Below are 18,937 nucleotides of genomic sequence, written 5' to 3'. Positions count from 1 at the left end.
GATGGAGGACTCATCATTTCTTATTAAAATACACGAAGCAGGAGCCCCAGCCAATCAGCGTCAGCCTGTCGAGCGCCTGCGCAGCGAAGCAGTTGGTGTTTTGTTGACATGTCTGCCGCTGGTCTTTAATGATTGTTCCTGCGGGTTCTGCTGTCAGAGAGCGTCCTCCTTTCACGACCCCACCTGATGGAAAACCCCAGAGACCTGGTGAGTCCCGGGGCTCCCCCGAGCCGCCCGGAAGCGCGTCTTCCTTCATTTTTAATGCTTGCTTTAGGGACTGCTTAAAAGCGAAAGCGGATTGTTAAAGCAAAACTCCATTGAGAAATCGTTCAATTTAAGATACTTTTGTTCAGTGACAGAAACACATGTTCAAATGCAAGTTAAATTTCATCAGGTGGTAACAACGTCAACTCAGAGTTTAATTCTGCATCTATATAAAGACTGGAGTAGTTATGTAACCAGCCAAAACGTAGATTTATATTCACTTTACCTGTTATGGACAAAATCTCGTGTCAGATCTCCTTTGAAAGTCCTTTGGTATTAGTTTTGCTGCTTGTTTCCAAAGACAAACATTGGACTGGATGTTGTCTATAAAAAGTTTCATAAACCTGACAACATGTTTTTTTATTCGGCATGCATGTATTCCGGTAAAGACGTTTTAATTAAATAAAAAGTAAACGTGTTTATCGTTTTGCTTTTTCCCGCTACATACTCGTACATTCAGAGCGCGGAGCGTCACCGTGGATCAGCACAGAAAAACGGCTTTTCCAGGAACAGACTGCAGTGCTGCACAAATTTAATGCCGCCGAATTTAATGCAGGCAGCGGTAGCAGCGGCGGCGGGGGGGTGCACAGGTTTAACCTCGCTGTCGGGGCTCAGAGTGAGCGGAAGTGAGGGGAATCCTGGAGGTGACCCGGTGTTGTGGCTTCTTTGTGCTGTCAATCAGCCTCTCGGTGCTGCAGCGCTGCAGGAGCTCCAAACCCACTGATGCGACGTGATGATGGGCAGAGGTCAGAGGATGGAACAGAGAAGGAACAATATTCATGAACTTCACAGATCTTTGTTGTTACAACCTGAGAACATTTAATAAAATATTTGTGGTTACGATTGTGTTTCTGTGGATTAAATACAGTTTTAATGGGGTAAATGGCTTTTTGGGGGTCTTTGTGACTTTAGACTCTCCTCCGTCCTCAGGTGGAGCGTCAGTCCCGGAAGCGGCGGGACTCGTTTGGAATGCTGGACGGTCTGGATGAGGACCGGAGCAGCTGCAGCACCGAGTCCAGTGGGGGGAGCGGCGCCTCCAGTCCCGAGGACAGCGAGGACGAAGAGTTAGGAGGAGGAGGAGGGGTCACTCAGCTAAACCCCTCCTCCTCTTCACTGACGCTCATCAAGACCAACGGGCAGGTGTACACATACCCCGACGGGAAGGCCGGCATGGGTCAGTTCACGTCCAGAATCAGGACCTGGTTTTCTGAGTCGGTCAATCTGCGTCCTCAGTTGCTCTCTCTCTGCTCTCCTCAGCGACCTGTGAGATGTGCGGCATGGTCGGCGTCAGAGATGCCTTCTACAGCAAAACCAAACGTTTCTGCAGCGTCTCGTGCTCTAGGAGCTACTCATCCAACTCCAAGAAGGCCAGCATCCTCGCCAGACTGCAGGTAACGCGGGTGTAGGAACACTTTGCCTTGAACTTTTTTTATGTTAGGTGTGACGGGCTCCGTGTGTCTGTGTTTCTCAGGGAAAGCCTCCTACCAAGAAAGCCAAGGTTCTGCAGAAGCAGCCTCTGATGACCAAACTCGCCGCCTACGCTCAGCAGCAGGCCAACCAGCAGGGCGGGGTCAAGAAGAGCGGTGAGTTCAGCAGCGCCGACACGTCCACGTGGGCGGGGCTTCTCTCTGCTCCATGTGACATCATACTGATCCGTGATGAGAAAAAAACAGTTTCAACATGAGGGTTTGGCGTGTCTGACGGGGCATGAGTGCACACGCACCGAGCTCGTGTTTAACACGTACGACAGGAAATAAGAACGAAGCGGTCGGCCTTTTCAAACAGTAATAAATATGAGCTGATTTTTAAATCGTACATCGGTTGAACTCTGCACTGCATCGCAGTTAATTCTCAGAGGATTGAATCTTTCCTGCCGTTGTGCCACTGAGCACTTCTTGATGAACGTGTCAGGTTTCTCTTTGCACATCACGCCTTCTGTTTTCTTCACAGTGTCCATGGAGTTGTTCGACTGGGGTCGTTACCTTGGAGATGGAGATGTAATGGGAGCGCCGGTCAGCTGTTTCAAACATGTGGGTACAAGCAGAGTCCTTCTCACCGTTATGATGAAGCTCCCTGTGAACAGTGTTCAGTTGATACTAGCACGATGAAACGATCTTTTAGTTTGAGTTCACTGCATTAATCATCAGAAAGAAGCTCCTCCCCCTGACCAGCGTTTGTGAGATTCAAACATGAGGTCAGAGGTCAAACATTGCAGCTTTAACCCTGCACAGTTTTCACTGATTCACGCTTGGATCACCAGGGCTCTAGTGAAGCGTGTCACATATGCAGATGATGTTGTGCGTCTTATCTTTGAATCGACAGACAGGAAACCAGCTCAGACGACCTCACCGCTGCTTACTTCAGAGTTTGTTGTGTGAATTTGTTTGAGCTGTAAAACTCGCTGGGGGTCGATCTCAGACCTCGCGAATAAGAAACTGGATCCGTGTGTGCGGTCGGATGTTTCATTAATTTTATTTTTGTGTGTTTGTTAGGTCCCGATGGGAAAGTCGTGGGGAGGCATCAGCGAAGGCATCCGAGTCGAGGTGCCGAACACTGACAGCGGGCTGCCCATGAAGGTTTACTGGATCGCTGGCATCATCAAACTGGCTGGTACACACACACGCACGCACACACACACACACACACACACACACACATTCTAACATAACATTAAATTGACTTTAATTTAACGTAAATGTTGAGTCTGCATTTTGTTCAGATGAGATGGAAATATTTGTTGGGCTCCTGCAGAGTTTGAACCATCTCTGTGATGAAACTAATTTGTGCGCGTGTGTGTGTGTGTGTGCATGCACGTGCAGGTTTTAAGGCTTTGTTGAGATACGAGGGTTTCGACTGCGACTCTACGCGAGACTTCTGGTTGAATCTCTGCGTGCCAGACATCCACCCAGTGGGCTGGTGTGCTGCTGGAGGGAAACCTCTGGTCCCCCCTCAGTGTAAGGGTCACTTCCTGTCTGCAGATTTGTTCTCAGACCTCAGATCAGTTTCACAGTCCTGAGTAATAAGTTTCATAGGAACACACAGACTTCTTTTTAGGCTTTAAACTTATACATATATATATATATATATATATATATATATATATGTGTGTGTGTGTGTGTTCACAGCCATCCTGCACCGCTTCTCCAACTGGAAAACGTTCCTGATCAAGAGACTCACGGGCTCCAAAACTCTGCCACCAGACTTCGCCTCCAAGGTGACGTAGAAAACACACGTAATCCATTTTTTAAATAACCTTCGTCCTGAAACTGAGTTTAAACTCGGGTGTCTGCTCAGGTGCAGGAGAGTATGCAGTTCCCCTTCAAGAAACAGATGAGGGTGGAGGTGGTGGATAAGACTCACCTGTGCCGGACTCGAGTGGCTCTGGTGGAACAGGTGAGTCACAGTAAACTAAGCATCTCTGGGCAGCAGATTAAATGTCACTTTGCCAGAGTCGTTTTTTTATGAGTATTTGTGTATTTTAAATAACTTTTTATGCCAAATTAACTGGAAACACTCAAAGCTGCAGGATCAGGACCTGATGTTCTACCTCAGAGGCTCAGACAGCGCGGTATCATCAGCTCAGCAGCACATTTTAATCGTACATTTCTGTAGTTTCTCAAAGAAATAACATTTAAAGGAATAAATCAATAGACCAATGACGGAGCCCTGAGGTCCTCCACCCACCGCCTCTGATACAGCTGTTGATCTATCCATCCATTCTCTTCTGCTTATCCAGTTTATTAGTATTATTTTCGTGAATGTTATCCTGACATTTGTGTCGTGGCAGGTGATCGGCGGTCGTCTCCGGCTCGTGTACGAGGAGTGCGACGATGGGACCGACGACTTCTGGTGTCACATGTACAGTCCTCTGATCCACAGCATCGGATGGTCTCGATCCATTGGACACCGCTTCAAACGATCCGGTGGGTCAGCTGATTCGATCCCAGGCCACCAGACTCCATGTAGAAAACAGTGAATTTAAGCCAGCGTGTAACATGAGGATGAAGAACATGTACTGTGTGATTGTTCCCAGATGTGTCGAAGAAACTGGACGGTCAGATGGATGCACCTGGACAGCTGTTTGCCAAAGTGAGCTTCACCTGATGTCGTCTCTGGCTTTGCCTTTACTACATCCGCTTACACCTGAGTTACCTGATTGTAATCTGGTCCCACCTGTAGAGTTTGACTCCTCATGGACATAAAATCAATTTATATCAATTTTGCATTTATGTAGGCTTTAATTTTAACATGTTTCTAATTATAAGTCAGAAGGTCTTTTATTTCATTCGAAATATTTCCTGAAGGGTTTTCGTCCACTGTTGGCGATTCTATGAGTCACACCCACTCAGCATATTTCCTACAATGATAACTGTGTGACACAGTGATGTTTCACTAACAGTCATGGTTATCTAAGTAATAATGATGTATTCAATTTAAATTCAGTTTTATTTATTTAGCACCAAATAAGAACAACAGTCACCTGAAGCTGCTTAATAACACAGAGAGAAGAGGAAAAATCATAATAAGATAACATCACATGAGCGAGCGCTTCGGCGACAGTGGGAAGGAAAAACTCCCTTTTAAAAGGAAGGAGGAACCAGGCTCGGGGGGGTCGTCCGTCTGTGGTGACCTGTTGGGTTGAGGGGAGTGCGACGGGACGCTGTGGAAGAGAACCAGAGATGAATGATTGTCCTGAAGCTTGGAGGTTACAACAGGAATGAGATTTATCCTGTTTTTCCTGAAGGTGAAGGAAGTGGATCAGAGCGGCCACTGGTTCGAAGATGGGATGAAGCTGGAGGCCATTGACCCTCTGAATCTGTCTGCGATCTGTGTGGCCACAGTGAGGAAGGTAATAGCGAGCTGAGCACTCACTCTAAAACCGGCTGCTCCAACCTCCGGCTCCATCTAACCTGTCGCCTCCTCCTCAGGTCCTGGCAGATGGGTACCTGATGATCGGCATAGACGGCTCGGAGGCGGCCGATGGCTCGGACTGGTTCTGCTATCACTCCACGTCTCCCTCCATCTTCCCCGCTGGCTTCTGTGAGATTAACAACATCGAGCTGACGCCGCCTAGAGGTAGGAGTGCCTTTGAAAGGCAGCAGCACACAGCTGTGGGAGAAACTGCTTTAACGCTGCCCCAGCCTCATTTTCAGCCTCGTCCCTGCACACAGATCCCTCCAGATTCTCCCTTTTAATGATATGATGTTGTGAAGGGTGGCGTGCCCACTCCGGGTCAGGGATGAGTTCCTGCCCCAAGTGGAGGAGTTTAAGTATCTTGGGGTCTTGTTCATGAGTGATGGGAGAAGGGAGCCGGAGATCGACAGACGGATTGGTGCTGCGGCTGCAGTGATGCGGACGCTGCACCGGTCCGTCGTGGTGAAGAGGGAGCTGAGTGTAAAAGCGAAGCTCTCAATTTACCGGTCGATCTACGTCCCTACCCTCACCTATGGCCACGAGCTGTGGGTAGTGACCGAAAGAACGAGATCACGAATACATGCGGTTGAAATGAGCTTCCTCCGAAGGGTGGCTGGCCTCTCCCTTAGAGATAGGGTGAGAAGTTCAGCCATCCGGGAGGGGCTCAGAGTAGAGCCGTTGCTCCTCCACATCGAAAGGAGGCAGTTGAGGTGGTTCGGGCATCTGACAAGGATGCCTCCTGGGTGAGGTTTTCTGGGCATGTCCCACCGGGAGGAGGCCCCGGGGCAGACCCAGGACACGCTGGAGAGATTATATCTCTCGGCTGGCCTGGGAACGCCTTGGTGTTCTCCCGGATAAGCTGGAGGAGGTGGCTGGGGAGAGGGAGGTCTGGGCTTCTCTGCTTGGGCTGCTGCCCCCGCGACCCGGCCTCGGATAAGCAGAAGAAGAAGATGGATGTTCTGTAGATGAGGTTTCACTATGAGGAACATTATTCTGAACCGTGTTTTATTTATTTTTTTGTCTCAGGAAACATTTGAAAACGTGTTCTGTTCTTTGGGGAGTTCACTCCATTCTCAAAGCATCGCAGCTTTCATGGACCTGTGGTTGTAATGTTTTGTTGAAACTGCCCTGTAGTGTGCGCTGTGATCAAACTTATCCTGTCTTTGTGTGTCCAGGTTACTCCAGTCTGCCCTTCAGATGGTTTGAATATCTGAAGGAGAGCAAGTCTGTGGCTGCACCGGTGAACCTGTTCAACAGGGTGAGGCTCAAACGGGCTGAAATCAACTCCAGTGATTCATCAACATGATGACTTATTGCAGTCTGAGCAGCTCTAGGAGTGTAGATGTAGAAACATAGAGGAGACATGTTGAACTAAAATTATTAGAAAGACTCCCAGGACGATGTCAGTAGCAGCCTTCAGCCGCTGTACGGCTCAGTCCAGAGCTCATGAAGTGTTTTTTGGCTCAGCGGTTAGAGGTGACTCTTAGTTAAATATATGGAATGTAAATTAACCAAAAATATCATTAAAGAAATAATTGGAGGTCCAGAAACAGAACATGCACCAGGTTGCATGTCTGATGCGTTTATTGTTATATGAATGAAAACAAAGCCACAAATCTGTGAAAGTCCCAAAAACACCGTCTGCAGCAAGTCTGACACTAATATGAGCTTATTGTTAGACGTTTGTGTCCACTCAGGTTCTCACTGCTGTAAAGCATCATAAATGTAAAGTTTGTGCTTCTTACACAGACTGTCATTTATAACTTTAACTCGCAGCAAACAGACGATTTCATGTTGCTGATGCACAGAATTATAAACAGTTTGAATAAAAATGTTTAATACTTTTGTTTGTGTGGAAACCGAGTGAAAGTTTGAATTTTGCCTTCTTAGTTTGTTTTTTTTTCTTCGCAAACAAACCGAAACGGTGACTAGAAACAAAAAAACATCCACATGTTAACGACCGCGTCATGTCCGTGTCCTCCATCAGGACGTCCCCAACCACGGGTTCCGCCCCGGTATGAAGCTGGAGGCCGTCGACCTCATGGAGCCACGGCTCGTCTGCGTCGCCACCGTCACGCGCATCGTCCACCGGTTGCTACGGATACACTTCGACGGCTGGGAAGACGAGTACGACCAGTGGGTGGACTGTGAGTCGCCCGACCTGTACCCGGTGGGCTGGTGTCAGCTGACCGGGTACCAGCTGCAGCCTCCGGCTGTTAACGCAGGTAAATCCCACCTGATCTGTAGTTTCCGTGGTGACAAGGACAGGTAAACTGTGGTGTGTTTTTGTTTGTTTCAGGCTCCAGAGACCTGCAGTCAGCAGCATCCAAACAGAGGAAGAAGTCTCAGCAGTACAAAGGACAAAAGAAAAGTGAGGCGGCGTCTCTTTAAATCGCTGAGTAACAAACATGCCGCAGATCAGCCTTCAGGACGTGTTAAACTGCTGCTTAGTAATAAACGATGCTCCGCCTCCCTGTAGCGTTCTTACATCAGAGACGTTCTTCAGTCTGACTCAGTCACACCCACAGAGACCAATGCACCAGGCTGATATCGACCATTAACACATTTACATCGTTACATTCTTCTAATGATCTTAGTAACAGGAAGAACACTGAGCAGCTGTAGCCACAGACCCAAACTATCATAGACCAACAAAAACAAAACTTATGCTGATGTGACTTAAATAGAGACGAAAACAGACCAAAAACCAATTTTCATTTCAGTCACGACAGAAAGAGGAGAAACTAAAATGAAACGATGAAAGGACCGAACAGGAGGAGAAGCAGGAGCTGCATGTGGCATGAGCACGTGATTGTTGTACTGTCTCTTTAACAAAAACTGTTTGGTCTCTCAGAGAGGAAGCTGCCCATCGCTAAGCGACCCGTCAGCCTCTCCGGCACCATGGTAACAGGTGTCCCCAGGAGCCTATCGGGAGACGAGAACGAGACTCCACCCGATTACCCGTCACCCCCTCCTCCGGCCTCCGCGGCCCAGCCGCCCTCTGCCGACCCAGAGAGCAGCCCCCGCACTGAGGGGGGGGCAGGTATGCACTCATGCAGCCTTCTTTCATTTCTGTGGTTTTTACAAATCTGGACGTCATAAAAACTGAAACGATTCAAACACAGTGTCAGATGAACAGCACGGTGTGTGTGACGCGTTCGCCGCGTCGTCAAACATTCGGCCCAAACTAAACCCGAAGCCTCAGCCAGCAGCAGCAAATGAGCCGTGTGTCGCTGCAGTCGGTCACGTCGGTGTGGAGCACGTTCGTCTTTACAACATCGCTTCGGTTCATTGAGGTTTGCATGCACGTGTTGAGGAAGATGTTGTTTTGGTGCATCCTCGCAGTCTGACGTCCACTTTAGGCAAAAAGCTGTTTTCTCTCATTCGCCGTGTCGCCTCCGTGATGCTCTTTAATGTGGTGATGGCCTCAGTGCTGCATCGTCTGTGTTTCTGCAGGAGTCAGAGAGGAGAATGCCAGAGGGCCAGAGTTATCTTCTCACAGGACTGAAACAGAAACGCATAGATCCTCCACAGACTTCCTCAGCAGCCGGGACCAGCAGTAGGCCTCCTCCACCCTGTTTCCCTTCTCTTCCCCTCCCACAAATATGTGAAATCATCTACTGATAACCTCCAACATTGGACCGCTCCTCCTAACCTTTCATTTAAAGAACTCTGTGTTCTTTAACTGTGTTTGGTGTACTGCCATCTGAAAATTGAACCCTGCTAGAGAAGACGACGACGCAGGACAGTTAAAACAACAAACAGCTTTTATATGACAATTTTTCCAACGCCGAGATCTCCACTGTTTGTAGTTGTTCGTGTTCTAACGTTAAAACTGTTGATGTAGTCATAAAAACACTGTTTCAGTGTGAGCGGCTGGATTAACGAGGATGCCACGCGAAGAAGGAAAAAAGATCACTTCTTGAAGCTCCGCCCACAGGTTTGCAGCATTTATTTTTATGGTAAAACGGAGCATAGGTCACGATAGATGCTGAAGCAGATCAGACAATCCAACGAGCTGCTGGAAGGATTAAAGTCGGCCAAACGTGACGTTTTCTCAAAGCTTTCTTTGTTTTGATGATTTTAAAATGTGTTTGAGTTTCATCGAGACGGCTAAACGTCCAATCACAGCCACAGCTTCAAAGGATCGTTGGGGTTTATTTCAACCTGTGCGTCCTCGTTTCCCTGAATCCACACGACCCAGGTAAAGACTGCGGAGTTAGCACAAGCCAGCGTCACGTTAATGGAAAACGTAGCAGTCTGCAGTAACGCTCGGTCCTGGATTCATTACTGCTCTGTTTATTTCCATCACCATGTTTTTATGGTGGGACTGTTACGTTAGCTTTGCATGATTCAGAGTTCATAATAACTCTTCTTTATCTTATGCACCATCTCAGTTCCTCCTCTCTGATACAAGCTGTTTTAGCCCCACCCCCTTTTGACACGACGTTCTTATGATTGGCTGCCCCCTCTCTGTGACATCACACAGATCCAAACGTAGAAAAAAACTGTTTACAGCCTTGCCCAAAGGCACTGTTGTACACACACTGATGTCTTCATCAGAAGTACTTTCTTTATCACATCAGCAGCTAAAAAACTACAAAAGTACATCGTCGTTATGCAGTATGGATACCTCAGAAAAGTATAAACAAAATTAAAAGATTTTTGGGTTAAGAAAATATATTTAAAATTGTAAAATGAGTATATTTGATTTATTTTAAAATCTATATGTAATAGGAGACCATCATAGTACTTAAAGAAAAAAGCAGAATTGATCAAATCGATCGTGGAGGGACGCTCTGAGTAAGGGGGACGGCCTGAAGTAGGTTTTAAGCTAACATATCTAAAAATGTCCAAATGTTCCTTTATCTGTGTTTTTTACTCTGCAGGCAGTAAAGTGTACGTTCACAAGGAGAGTCCAAAATAAGCTGAATGCACATTTCTGGAGCTGCACAAACACACAGATGTTAAAGAACTGAAACTACAAACGTGTGTAACGTCTGCTTAAACACAAGAACTAAACTATGTATTTTCTAAACTATGGAAACAAATTTCTGACAAAAACAATAATGGGGAAAAAACTCATATTAATGTAATCCTGACTTGTTTAGTATGCGAGTATGCTACATTACTGATAGTTACCTTATTTTACCTTTCAGTGTTAAACTTTTGCTCTTTAATGTTACACGCTTATGATTTCCCACAGAAAGTTTTTTATGTTTTTATGTTTTTAAATTATTTTTCTTTTAATGCGTCACCAAATTTACCGTCTCATAATTTTGACTTTATATGTCGAAGTGTCAGCAGCTCCGTGTTAGATTTCTCTGTTCCTGTTTTTCTCATCTTTTTTAACCGTGATCACACAAACTTGATTCTCGTCAGTTTTAACTCTCAGAATTTTTCTTGTAAGTAAATTTTTGTCAAATTGAGCTTCATTACCAGCAAAGAACTGACTGATGATTTTTAATCAGCTTCTTTAAGAGAGGCATGAATATTTTTGCATTTTGAAGTTTCTCACTTTCACTTTCAAAGATTTTGATTTAAAAATAATTTGTAAAATATTTTGACAAAATATTTTCTTAGTTTAGTTTTTTCGTCATGACATACTTCAGCTCTTCAGTGTATTGGATTTCATAATATTATGATATATTAAAAGTATAACTCGTTACCCCAGTAAGACAAAACCAGTTACTCATCATTAGCTCACAACATAAACTCAAACTTTAGTTTCTTAATTTTGCCTTAATATGTAATAATTTCACTTCATAGACACAGTTTTAACATACTACATTTAAAAAAAACTAAAAATGAAACCGTTTACTTTGATAATTTTTTAAAAAAAGTGTCTACATTTATATTTGTGTTGTTTTGAGTGAGCTGTTTGATCTGTGTTGCAGTCGTCTCACAGATCCATCGTTGAGGGTCGAGCGGTCTTTTAGACTCGAGTCTTAAGCTAAACTGTGAGCATGCGTCTGCACACTGAACCTGTTTCTAAAATCTGCTTGCACTGCTGTCCGTGTGCTCGTGTTCGTCTTTTTTATATGTGTGAATCTAGTATTAAAGTGTTCTATGTGTATGATGGTGCTATCTGTAGGTGACACGTTTGATAATGTTTTTATGGATTGATTTTGACAAACTGAGTCTGGTGAACAAGTTGTGTTTGTACTAGGTTTTGTATTCAGAGGTAAAAGTGAAGTGGGTCGCCGGTCTTCCACGCCAGTTTGTGATATTGTCATGTGTGATTATCCTAGTGGGAGGAGAAATTGTGGTTTTATAGGTTTTCTGTGGGATTTGAAGCCGTTTCTTAGACTGAGAATTGGGACCTAAAGATGATTTGAACGTTTGGAGGCTGATGCTGACAGTGGTTGCTTTTTAAAGATGTTTGTTATCTCAGGAAGATCAGGTGGAATCTGAACTACAGAATCCGAAGGCTGGACTGGGTTTGTGGCTATTATAGGAATTAATTTGGTCTTTCTGTGGGTATAAATTAGTGCTCAACTCAAATCTGATTGGCTGCAAAAATTCAGAAATGAATCAATAGAGTCTGCGTGAAATAAGCACCAAAACTGAAGATCAGGTGCAGGGCTGCAGAATTTGGTTTCAGGGTGTGAGCCGACGGGTCAAACGTTTCAACCAGGTTCAAAGTGGCTTCAGGACTGCAATAGACTGACTTTAGTATTTTACAGTCTGTCTTAAGACGATGAGTAAAGATTTAGGAGGAGTTAATTCAGGTGGCGATTTATAGAAGTGTGTCTGCTCTGGAGTTGGGTGTAAAATCTTTCAGCCAGACTAAGGCTACGTTCACACTGCAGGCGAAAGCGCATCAAATCCGACTTCTTTGACCCTATGCGACCCGTATCCGATCATGGTCTGACAGTGTGAACGGCACAAATCCAATATTTTGAAATCCGATCTGGGTCACTTTCGTATGTGGTACTGAATCCGATACATATCCGATGTTTTAGAAAGCGACTGCTGTTTGAACGGTCATGTCGCATTAAATCCGTCTTTTACGTCACTGACACAAGACAGACGCCAATTATCAGCGCCGGAGAAGCGCCCGATAGGACATCGCGAACGCTTCCTGGCCATCCAGTGTAGATGTGGATCTTACTATTCGTCACTGATTGAAGAAAATAAGAACAACCCCAGGTTTCTCTTCAGCACTGTAGCCAGGCTGACAAAAAGTCAGAGCTCTACTGAGCCAACAATCCCTTTAACGTTAACTAGTAATGACTTCATGAACTTCTTCACAAATAAAATTTTTATCATTAGAGAAAAAATTACCAATAATCATCCCACAGATGTAATATTATCTACAGCTACTCTTAGTACCATCAATGTTAAGTTAGACTCTTTTTCTCCAATTGATCTTTCTGAGTTAACTTCAATAATTAATTCCTCCAAACCATCAACGTGTCTTTTAGACCCCATTCCTACAAAACTGCTCAAAGAAGTCCTGCCATTAATTAATTCTTCGATCTTAATTATGATCAACCTATCTCTAATAATCGGCTATGTACCACAGGCCTTCAAGGTGGCTGTAGTTAAACCTTTACTTAAAAAGCATCTCTAGACCCAGCTGCCTTAGCTAATTATAGGCCAATTTCCAACCTTCCTTTCATATCAAAAATCCTTGAAAGAGTAGTTGTCAAACAGTTAACTGATCATCTGCAGAGGAATGGCTTATTTGAAGCGTTTCAGTCAGGTTTCAGAGCTCATCACAGCACAGAAACAGCTTTAGTGAAGGTTACAAATGATCTTCTTATGGCCTCTGACAGTGGACTCATCTCTGTGCTTGTCCTGCTAGACCTCAGTGCTGCGTTCAATACTGTTGACCATAATATCCTATTAGAGCGATTAGAACATGCTGTAGGTATTACAGGTACTGCACTGCAGTGGTTTGTATCATATCTATCTAATAGACTCCAGTTTGTACATGTAAATGGAGAGTCCTCCTCAGACACTAAGGTCAATTATGGAGTTCCACAGGGTTCAGTGCTAGGACCAATTCTATTTACATTATACATGCTTCCCCTAGGCAGCATCATTAGAAGACATAGCATAAATTTTCACTGCTATGCAGATGACACGCAGCTCTATCTATCCATGAAGCCAGGTAACACACACCAATTAGTTAAACTGCAGGAATGTCTTAAAGACATAAAGACCTGGATGGCCGCTAACTTTCTGCTTCTTAATTCAGATAAAACTGAGGTTATTGTACTCGGCCCTGAAAATCTTAGAAATATGGTATCTAAGCAGATTCTTACTCTGGATGGCATTACCTTGGCCTCCAGTAACACTGTGAGAAACCTTGAGTCATTTTTGACCAGGACATGTCCTTCAATGCACATATTAAACAAATATGTAAGACTGCTTTCTTCCATTTGCGCAACATCTCTAAAATTAGAAATATCCTGTCTCAGAGTGATGCTGAAAAACTAGTTCATGCATTTATTACTTCCAGGCTGGACTACTGTAATTCACTATTATCAGGAAGTCCTAAAACTCGCTGAGAAGCCTTCAGCTGATCCAAAATGCTGCAGCAAGAGTCCTGACAGGGACTAGAAAGAGAGAGCATATTTCTCCTGTTTTGGCTTCCTTCATTGGCTTCCTGTTAAATCCAGAATTGAATTCAAAATCCTGCTCCTCACATACAAGGTCTTAAATAATCAGGCCCCATCTTATCTTAATGACCTTGTAGTACCATATCACCCTATTAGAGCACTTCGCTCTTGCACTGCAGGCCTACTTGTTGTTCCTAGAGTATTTAAAAGTAGAATGGGAGGCAGAGCCTTCAGTTTTCAGGCCCCTCTTCTGTGGAACCAACTTCCAGTTTGGATTCGGGAGACAGACACTATCTCTACTTTCAAGATTAGGCTTAAAACTTTCCTTTTTGCTAAAGCATATAGTTAGGGCTGGACCAGGTGACCCTGAATCCTCCCTTAGTTATGCTGCAATAGACGTGAGGCTGCCGGGATTCCCATGATGCATTGAGTTTTTCCTTCCAGTCACCTTTCTCACTCACTATGTGCTAATAGACCTCTGTGCATCGAATCATATCTGTTATTAATCTCTGTCTCTCTTCCACAGCATGTCTTTCATCCTGTTTTCCTTCTTTCACCCCAACCGGTCGCAGCAGATGGCCGCCTCCCTGAGCCTGGTTCTGCCGGAGGTTTCTTCCTGTTAAAGGGAGTTTTTCCTTCCCACTGTCGCCAAAGTGCTTGCTCATAGGGGGTCATATGATTGTTGGGTTTTTCTCTGTATTTATTATTGTGCTATCTACTGTACAATATAAAGCGCCTTGAGGCGACTTTTGTTGTGATTTGGCGCTATATAAATAAAATTGAATTGAATTGAATTGAATAGATGTCAGTGAAACTGTTGGGAAGACAACGTGAACATTTTATTTGTACTGTATAATCTGCAGATTCTGACAGAAATCTGCAGCTATCCTTTGAAGCACCGCTCCTCTAAAACAGCAATAAGGATAATTATTAGGTTATTTACATTATAACAGGATAATTTAAAGCAAAAATTGGGAAACATAAAGTCCGAAGTCTTTATATTAAGGGCCATCAGTCAAACAATACTGTTTGGTCTGGGTCTAAACAGAGCGCGTTGTGTGTGACGTCTTCTTTTGCGCATGCGGGCCGCTTTGAGCGTTCACACTAGAGCGCGTTTGCTGTCGCATTTTATTAGTAGTGTGAACAAGCAGACAAAAAAATCGGATTTGATAAAAAAATCAGAATTGAGCATTAAGACCTGCAGTGTGAACATAGCCTTAGATCGGTTCAGATAATAATCTGGTGTCAGGTGATTACCGGGCTCTCAGTCATACCGGCCTAGAGACCATTCAGTAACCCCTTTGACCTTCAGTTGCTAGAGAAAAATGTGTCCTGCCTGGATGGTTGATGAGTGCTTACGGTTGACACTGTGTGACTGCTTTGGTCACTAACCACAGTCGCCCGTAAGCTGCAGTTCTGTAGGTGAATGGATATGAGTGGAAGTCCTCCAAACCAAGAGGGAAACGGAACAGCTGCACGATTGGATTGGCTGTAAAGCTTGAGACTTGAACCCACACTGGAACATGTGGATGTCTATGGCTGCACAATTTTGACTTGAATTTTAAGTCACACAAATTGGGAGACCAATATTTGTTTTTCAGCAGGACTGGATCTGCGTACAACCCTGGAAAATAATCATCCTTGTGCTGTGAGATTGCACTTTATGAATTTGTGTTCCAAGTATATATAAATTTGAGCAGATTTCTAAAACAGAGGATTAGATTACAACTCGGGGGGGGGGGGGGGGGCATTGTCAGCCACAAAATTATAATTTAAAGTTCTGCAGTTAAAACTGTGCAATCTGGTCCAAAATCAATTCATAGTCCAAAACTGAATTTAATCAAACTCATTTGTAGTTAACGAGTTTATGCTTTGACATGACGTGTTTACTAAGGTGGGACAGGGCGTGTTTGGCATTCTGACTGTGCTAACAGGCCGGCGTCATCAGACAGCATATGATATCGTCTTATCCAGGTTTAGGAGGGGATTATTTGCATTTCTGAAAAAAAGAAAAAACTGAAAATGTAATTCCCAAGAATATTCTTAGTCCCATTTTCCTGAGATTACAGGCAACCACAGCAGTGCTCAGGTTTAGTGCCTGCACTTATCTACATTTATTTCCCTGAAGTACAAACTAATGTGAAATTATAGAGATCAGCCTCGTGTTTTTCTTGTTACAGATTTATTTAAATGTGAACTAAAAACGAAGAAATCACAAATTTTTTTTTTGTGTGCAAACTGATGAAAACATAATTGTCCCAAACCTCTGTCCATGTTGTCCACATGTTCGTGCCGTGAACATGACTTTTACTGAGCTCTTATTAAAACATACAAAATGTTTAAAAATGTATCTAGATGGATATAAATATATATATATATATATATATATATATATATATATATATATATATATATATATATATATATGTATATGTATATATATATATATATATATATATATATATATATATATATATATATATATATGTATATATATATATATATATATATATATATATATATATATATATATATGTATATATATATATATATATATATATATATATATATATATATATATATATATATATATATATATATATATATATATATATATATATATATATATATATATATATATATATATATATATATATATATATATATATATATATATATATATATATATATATATATATATATATATATATATATATATATATATATATATATATACGTATATATATATATATATATATATATACTTTAACTGTCTTTGAGAACAGAAGTGTAGTTATAACCTGATGTTATATTTCATGAAGCTTTTTTCTAATACATTGTGCAATTTTTGACAGCATGATTGTGAAGAAATGATCACATGTAGGTGTAAAAGAAAAGACTGACTTTACATTTTTATGCAATAAAATGTTGTGGAAAAACTAAAATATTCAGTTTTTATAACATTATTGTGTGTGTGTGTGTGTGTGTGTGTGTGTTGGTAAAATGCTTTTTGTGAAAAATAAAATCTCAAATTATTAAATATCAGTCAGGTTACTAAATTAACTTGAAGTGCTGGGACTGCGATCATACGAAGTAGAACTTGGTGTAAATTAGGAATTTAATTGGATTCTAAGATCAGATTCACTGAAATCATGAGTTTGTTTGAAAGGTTTCGGTAAACACTGGGATCCAAAAATATCTGAGTCAAAGTGCTAACGTCCAGTTCAAGACAGATTATGGGTCAAAACTAGACATTTGTTAACATTCACTGTTCAAAATAATGTCCAAATTTGGATCAGACACAAGATTCCAAGACTGAATTGTGAAAGGTACAAAATTTGAGATATACTAGCGTCAGAGGTTTGTATGTATGACATTAGAACAAACATCCATCCGTCTAGCTGTCCCTCCATTATCCTTCATGTACCTGGTTAAGGTGAGGTGGCAGCAGGTTACGATGGTAATCCAGATCTTGTACCCAGCAGCATTTTCCAGTTTCTCCTGGAGGATCCTGAGGCTTTCCCCAAACCACATGAGATATTTTCTCTCCAATAGGTACTGGGTCTCCTGCTTGTCCTTCTAGATGGGTTGAGAAACTCCAAAGAGAGGCAGACAGGAGCCATCTTCACCTGATGTCAGAACCAACTCTGCTGTCTTCCTTCTTCTCCGACCTTGGCCAACCTTCAAAGGAGGCTAATTTCATCCACTTGTATTTGCAGCTTTAGTCATGCCAATACCCAGATCTCCGGACTACAGGTGAGAATGGACATGGACTGGCAGGTGGAAACTTTTCACTACGAAAGTTCAGCATGAAGCTGCAGACTACCATTGTTTCAGGCCAGTTCATGGCACAAAGTCAAGCATGTCTTCATGGTTGTTGGACATCACCAAGTTTGCCTTTTCTCTTCAGTCCAGTTTGTGACATTCATGGACGTGAAGCAGTCCATATCAGGAACCTCAGAACGGCAGTGATCTCCAGAATTCCCCACTTTGCAGCCGAGTGTACAATGGCCAGAACGACAGTCGAGACCTCCAACTCTGAGGTCTTTGAACTCATAATATTAAAATTTAGGTTTGGATCAACTCCCGACTGTAATGCTTAAAGGTTGTGAGGTTTTGAGTCACTTTCACGTCATAAGCCCATTACCATTAGGCTGAATAACGGGAGTTGTGTTGTGCGGAGCGTGGTCTGCAGTCCTGCTGCAGGAGAGGCGGACGCACCTGAGCGGCATCTGCAATCACACCTCGTAAGCTTATGATCTGAACTAGGTCCTGACTGATTGTTGTTGTTGTTTTCGGAGAGTGAGCTGTGAGCTGAAGAGCTGTAGCTGTGACCGTTATTACAGCAACCGTAATAATGCAGATGCTGAAAAGCATGAACGGGTGGTCGGGTCTGTCGTGGATCCTTCACACGTGTGTTGAAGTTTTTTGGGGGCCCAAATTGGGACTTTGATATTGGATCTTGGTGAACTGTTGACCCTTTGATTGGCAGTTTACACCTTAAATCTGTAAAAGCTCTGGACTGGAGTGCATACTTGGAGAGGAAGAGGTTAACATCAGCAAATCCACATAATTAACTGAGCTGGAAGCGTTACAGGTCTGTTTCTGTCTTTGCGTCTCAGTTCTGTAAAAAGGAACAAGTGTCAGGTCATCAGCAGACACTCTGGATCTGAGTTTCAGCCTGATGGGTTTCCCTCCTGGGTCCGACCCGTTGGACTGTACTCAGCAGTTTTGAGGTCCGACAGTTTATCTGATGTCGGGTCAGCTGCTGAGGAGGGTAGGATTCAGCTGATGGGTCTGTTTGAGTTCTCTCATTCATCATCAGCATCGCATTACTCATGCTCAGCGATGAATGTGTGGATTTATGCCTCCGCCCACTGAAGTCGAGTAGAGGTCATACTTGGTGTTTTGGCTACCAGCTGTTTGGTGTTGATGACTCAAGCTAATCAGATTCCACTTTACTTACAGTATATCAGCACAGACCACACTTTGTTTTGTTTTTTTAATTTTCCCTTGTAATAACTCAAACCAGTATCAAACTGCTGCTCAAAATAGTCCCCAACAGAAATACTATGTCCTTTTGCTTTCACAGTCACAGAGGTTTTTGGTGCAGCACTGCATACCTCTTTGCAACCCAACAAAACCAAGCAACCTGCAGTAACTACTCTCCAGTCGGTTGGGGAATCCCC

The 18,937-nt window shown here is 43.2% G+C and overlaps 1 protein-coding gene across 1 annotated transcript; it reads left to right on the top strand.

The window, feature by feature from the left end:
- The first annotated feature begins 56 nt into the window (after window positions 1–56).
- Window positions 57–12,090, top strand: LOC116311515 (MBT domain-containing protein 1-like). Its single transcript, XM_031728650.2, has 18 exons — window positions 57–207; window positions 1,195–1,438; window positions 1,522–1,655; window positions 1,736–1,847; window positions 2,215–2,294; window positions 2,757–2,874; window positions 3,084–3,218; window positions 3,390–3,478; window positions 3,559–3,657; window positions 4,052–4,187; window positions 4,298–4,353; window positions 5,009–5,113; window positions 5,193–5,340; window positions 6,354–6,436; window positions 7,166–7,403; window positions 7,478–7,549; window positions 8,033–8,221; window positions 8,635–12,090. The coding sequence occupies exons 1-18, from the start codon at window positions 187–189 to the stop codon at window positions 8,739–8,741; spliced, it is 2,166 nt and encodes a 721-aa protein (XP_031584510.1). The 5' UTR covers window positions 57–186; the 3' UTR covers window positions 8,742–12,090.
- Window positions 12,091–18,937: the final 6,847 nt, after the last annotated feature.

Source organism: Oreochromis aureus, linkage group 4, assembly GCF_013358895.1.
Source record: "Oreochromis aureus strain Israel breed Guangdong linkage group 4, ZZ_aureus, whole genome shotgun sequence".
Lineage (NCBI taxonomy): Eukaryota > Metazoa > Chordata > Actinopteri > Cichliformes > Cichlidae > Oreochromis > Oreochromis aureus.
This window is presented reverse-complemented; position numbering and strand designations above follow the sequence as displayed.

Coding starts and splice junctions, on each gene's coding strand:
- LOC116311515 (XM_031728650.2), top strand. CDS start 187: ATGGAAAACCCCAGAGACCTG. Junction 1,656..1,735: donor GCATCCTCGCCAGACTGCAG/GTAACGCGGGTG, acceptor TGTGTTTCTCAG/GGAAAGCCTCCTACCAAGAA. Junction 5,114..5,192: donor GTGTGGCCACAGTGAGGAAG/GTAATAGCGAGC, acceptor CCTCCTCCTCAG/GTCCTGGCAGATGGGTACCT.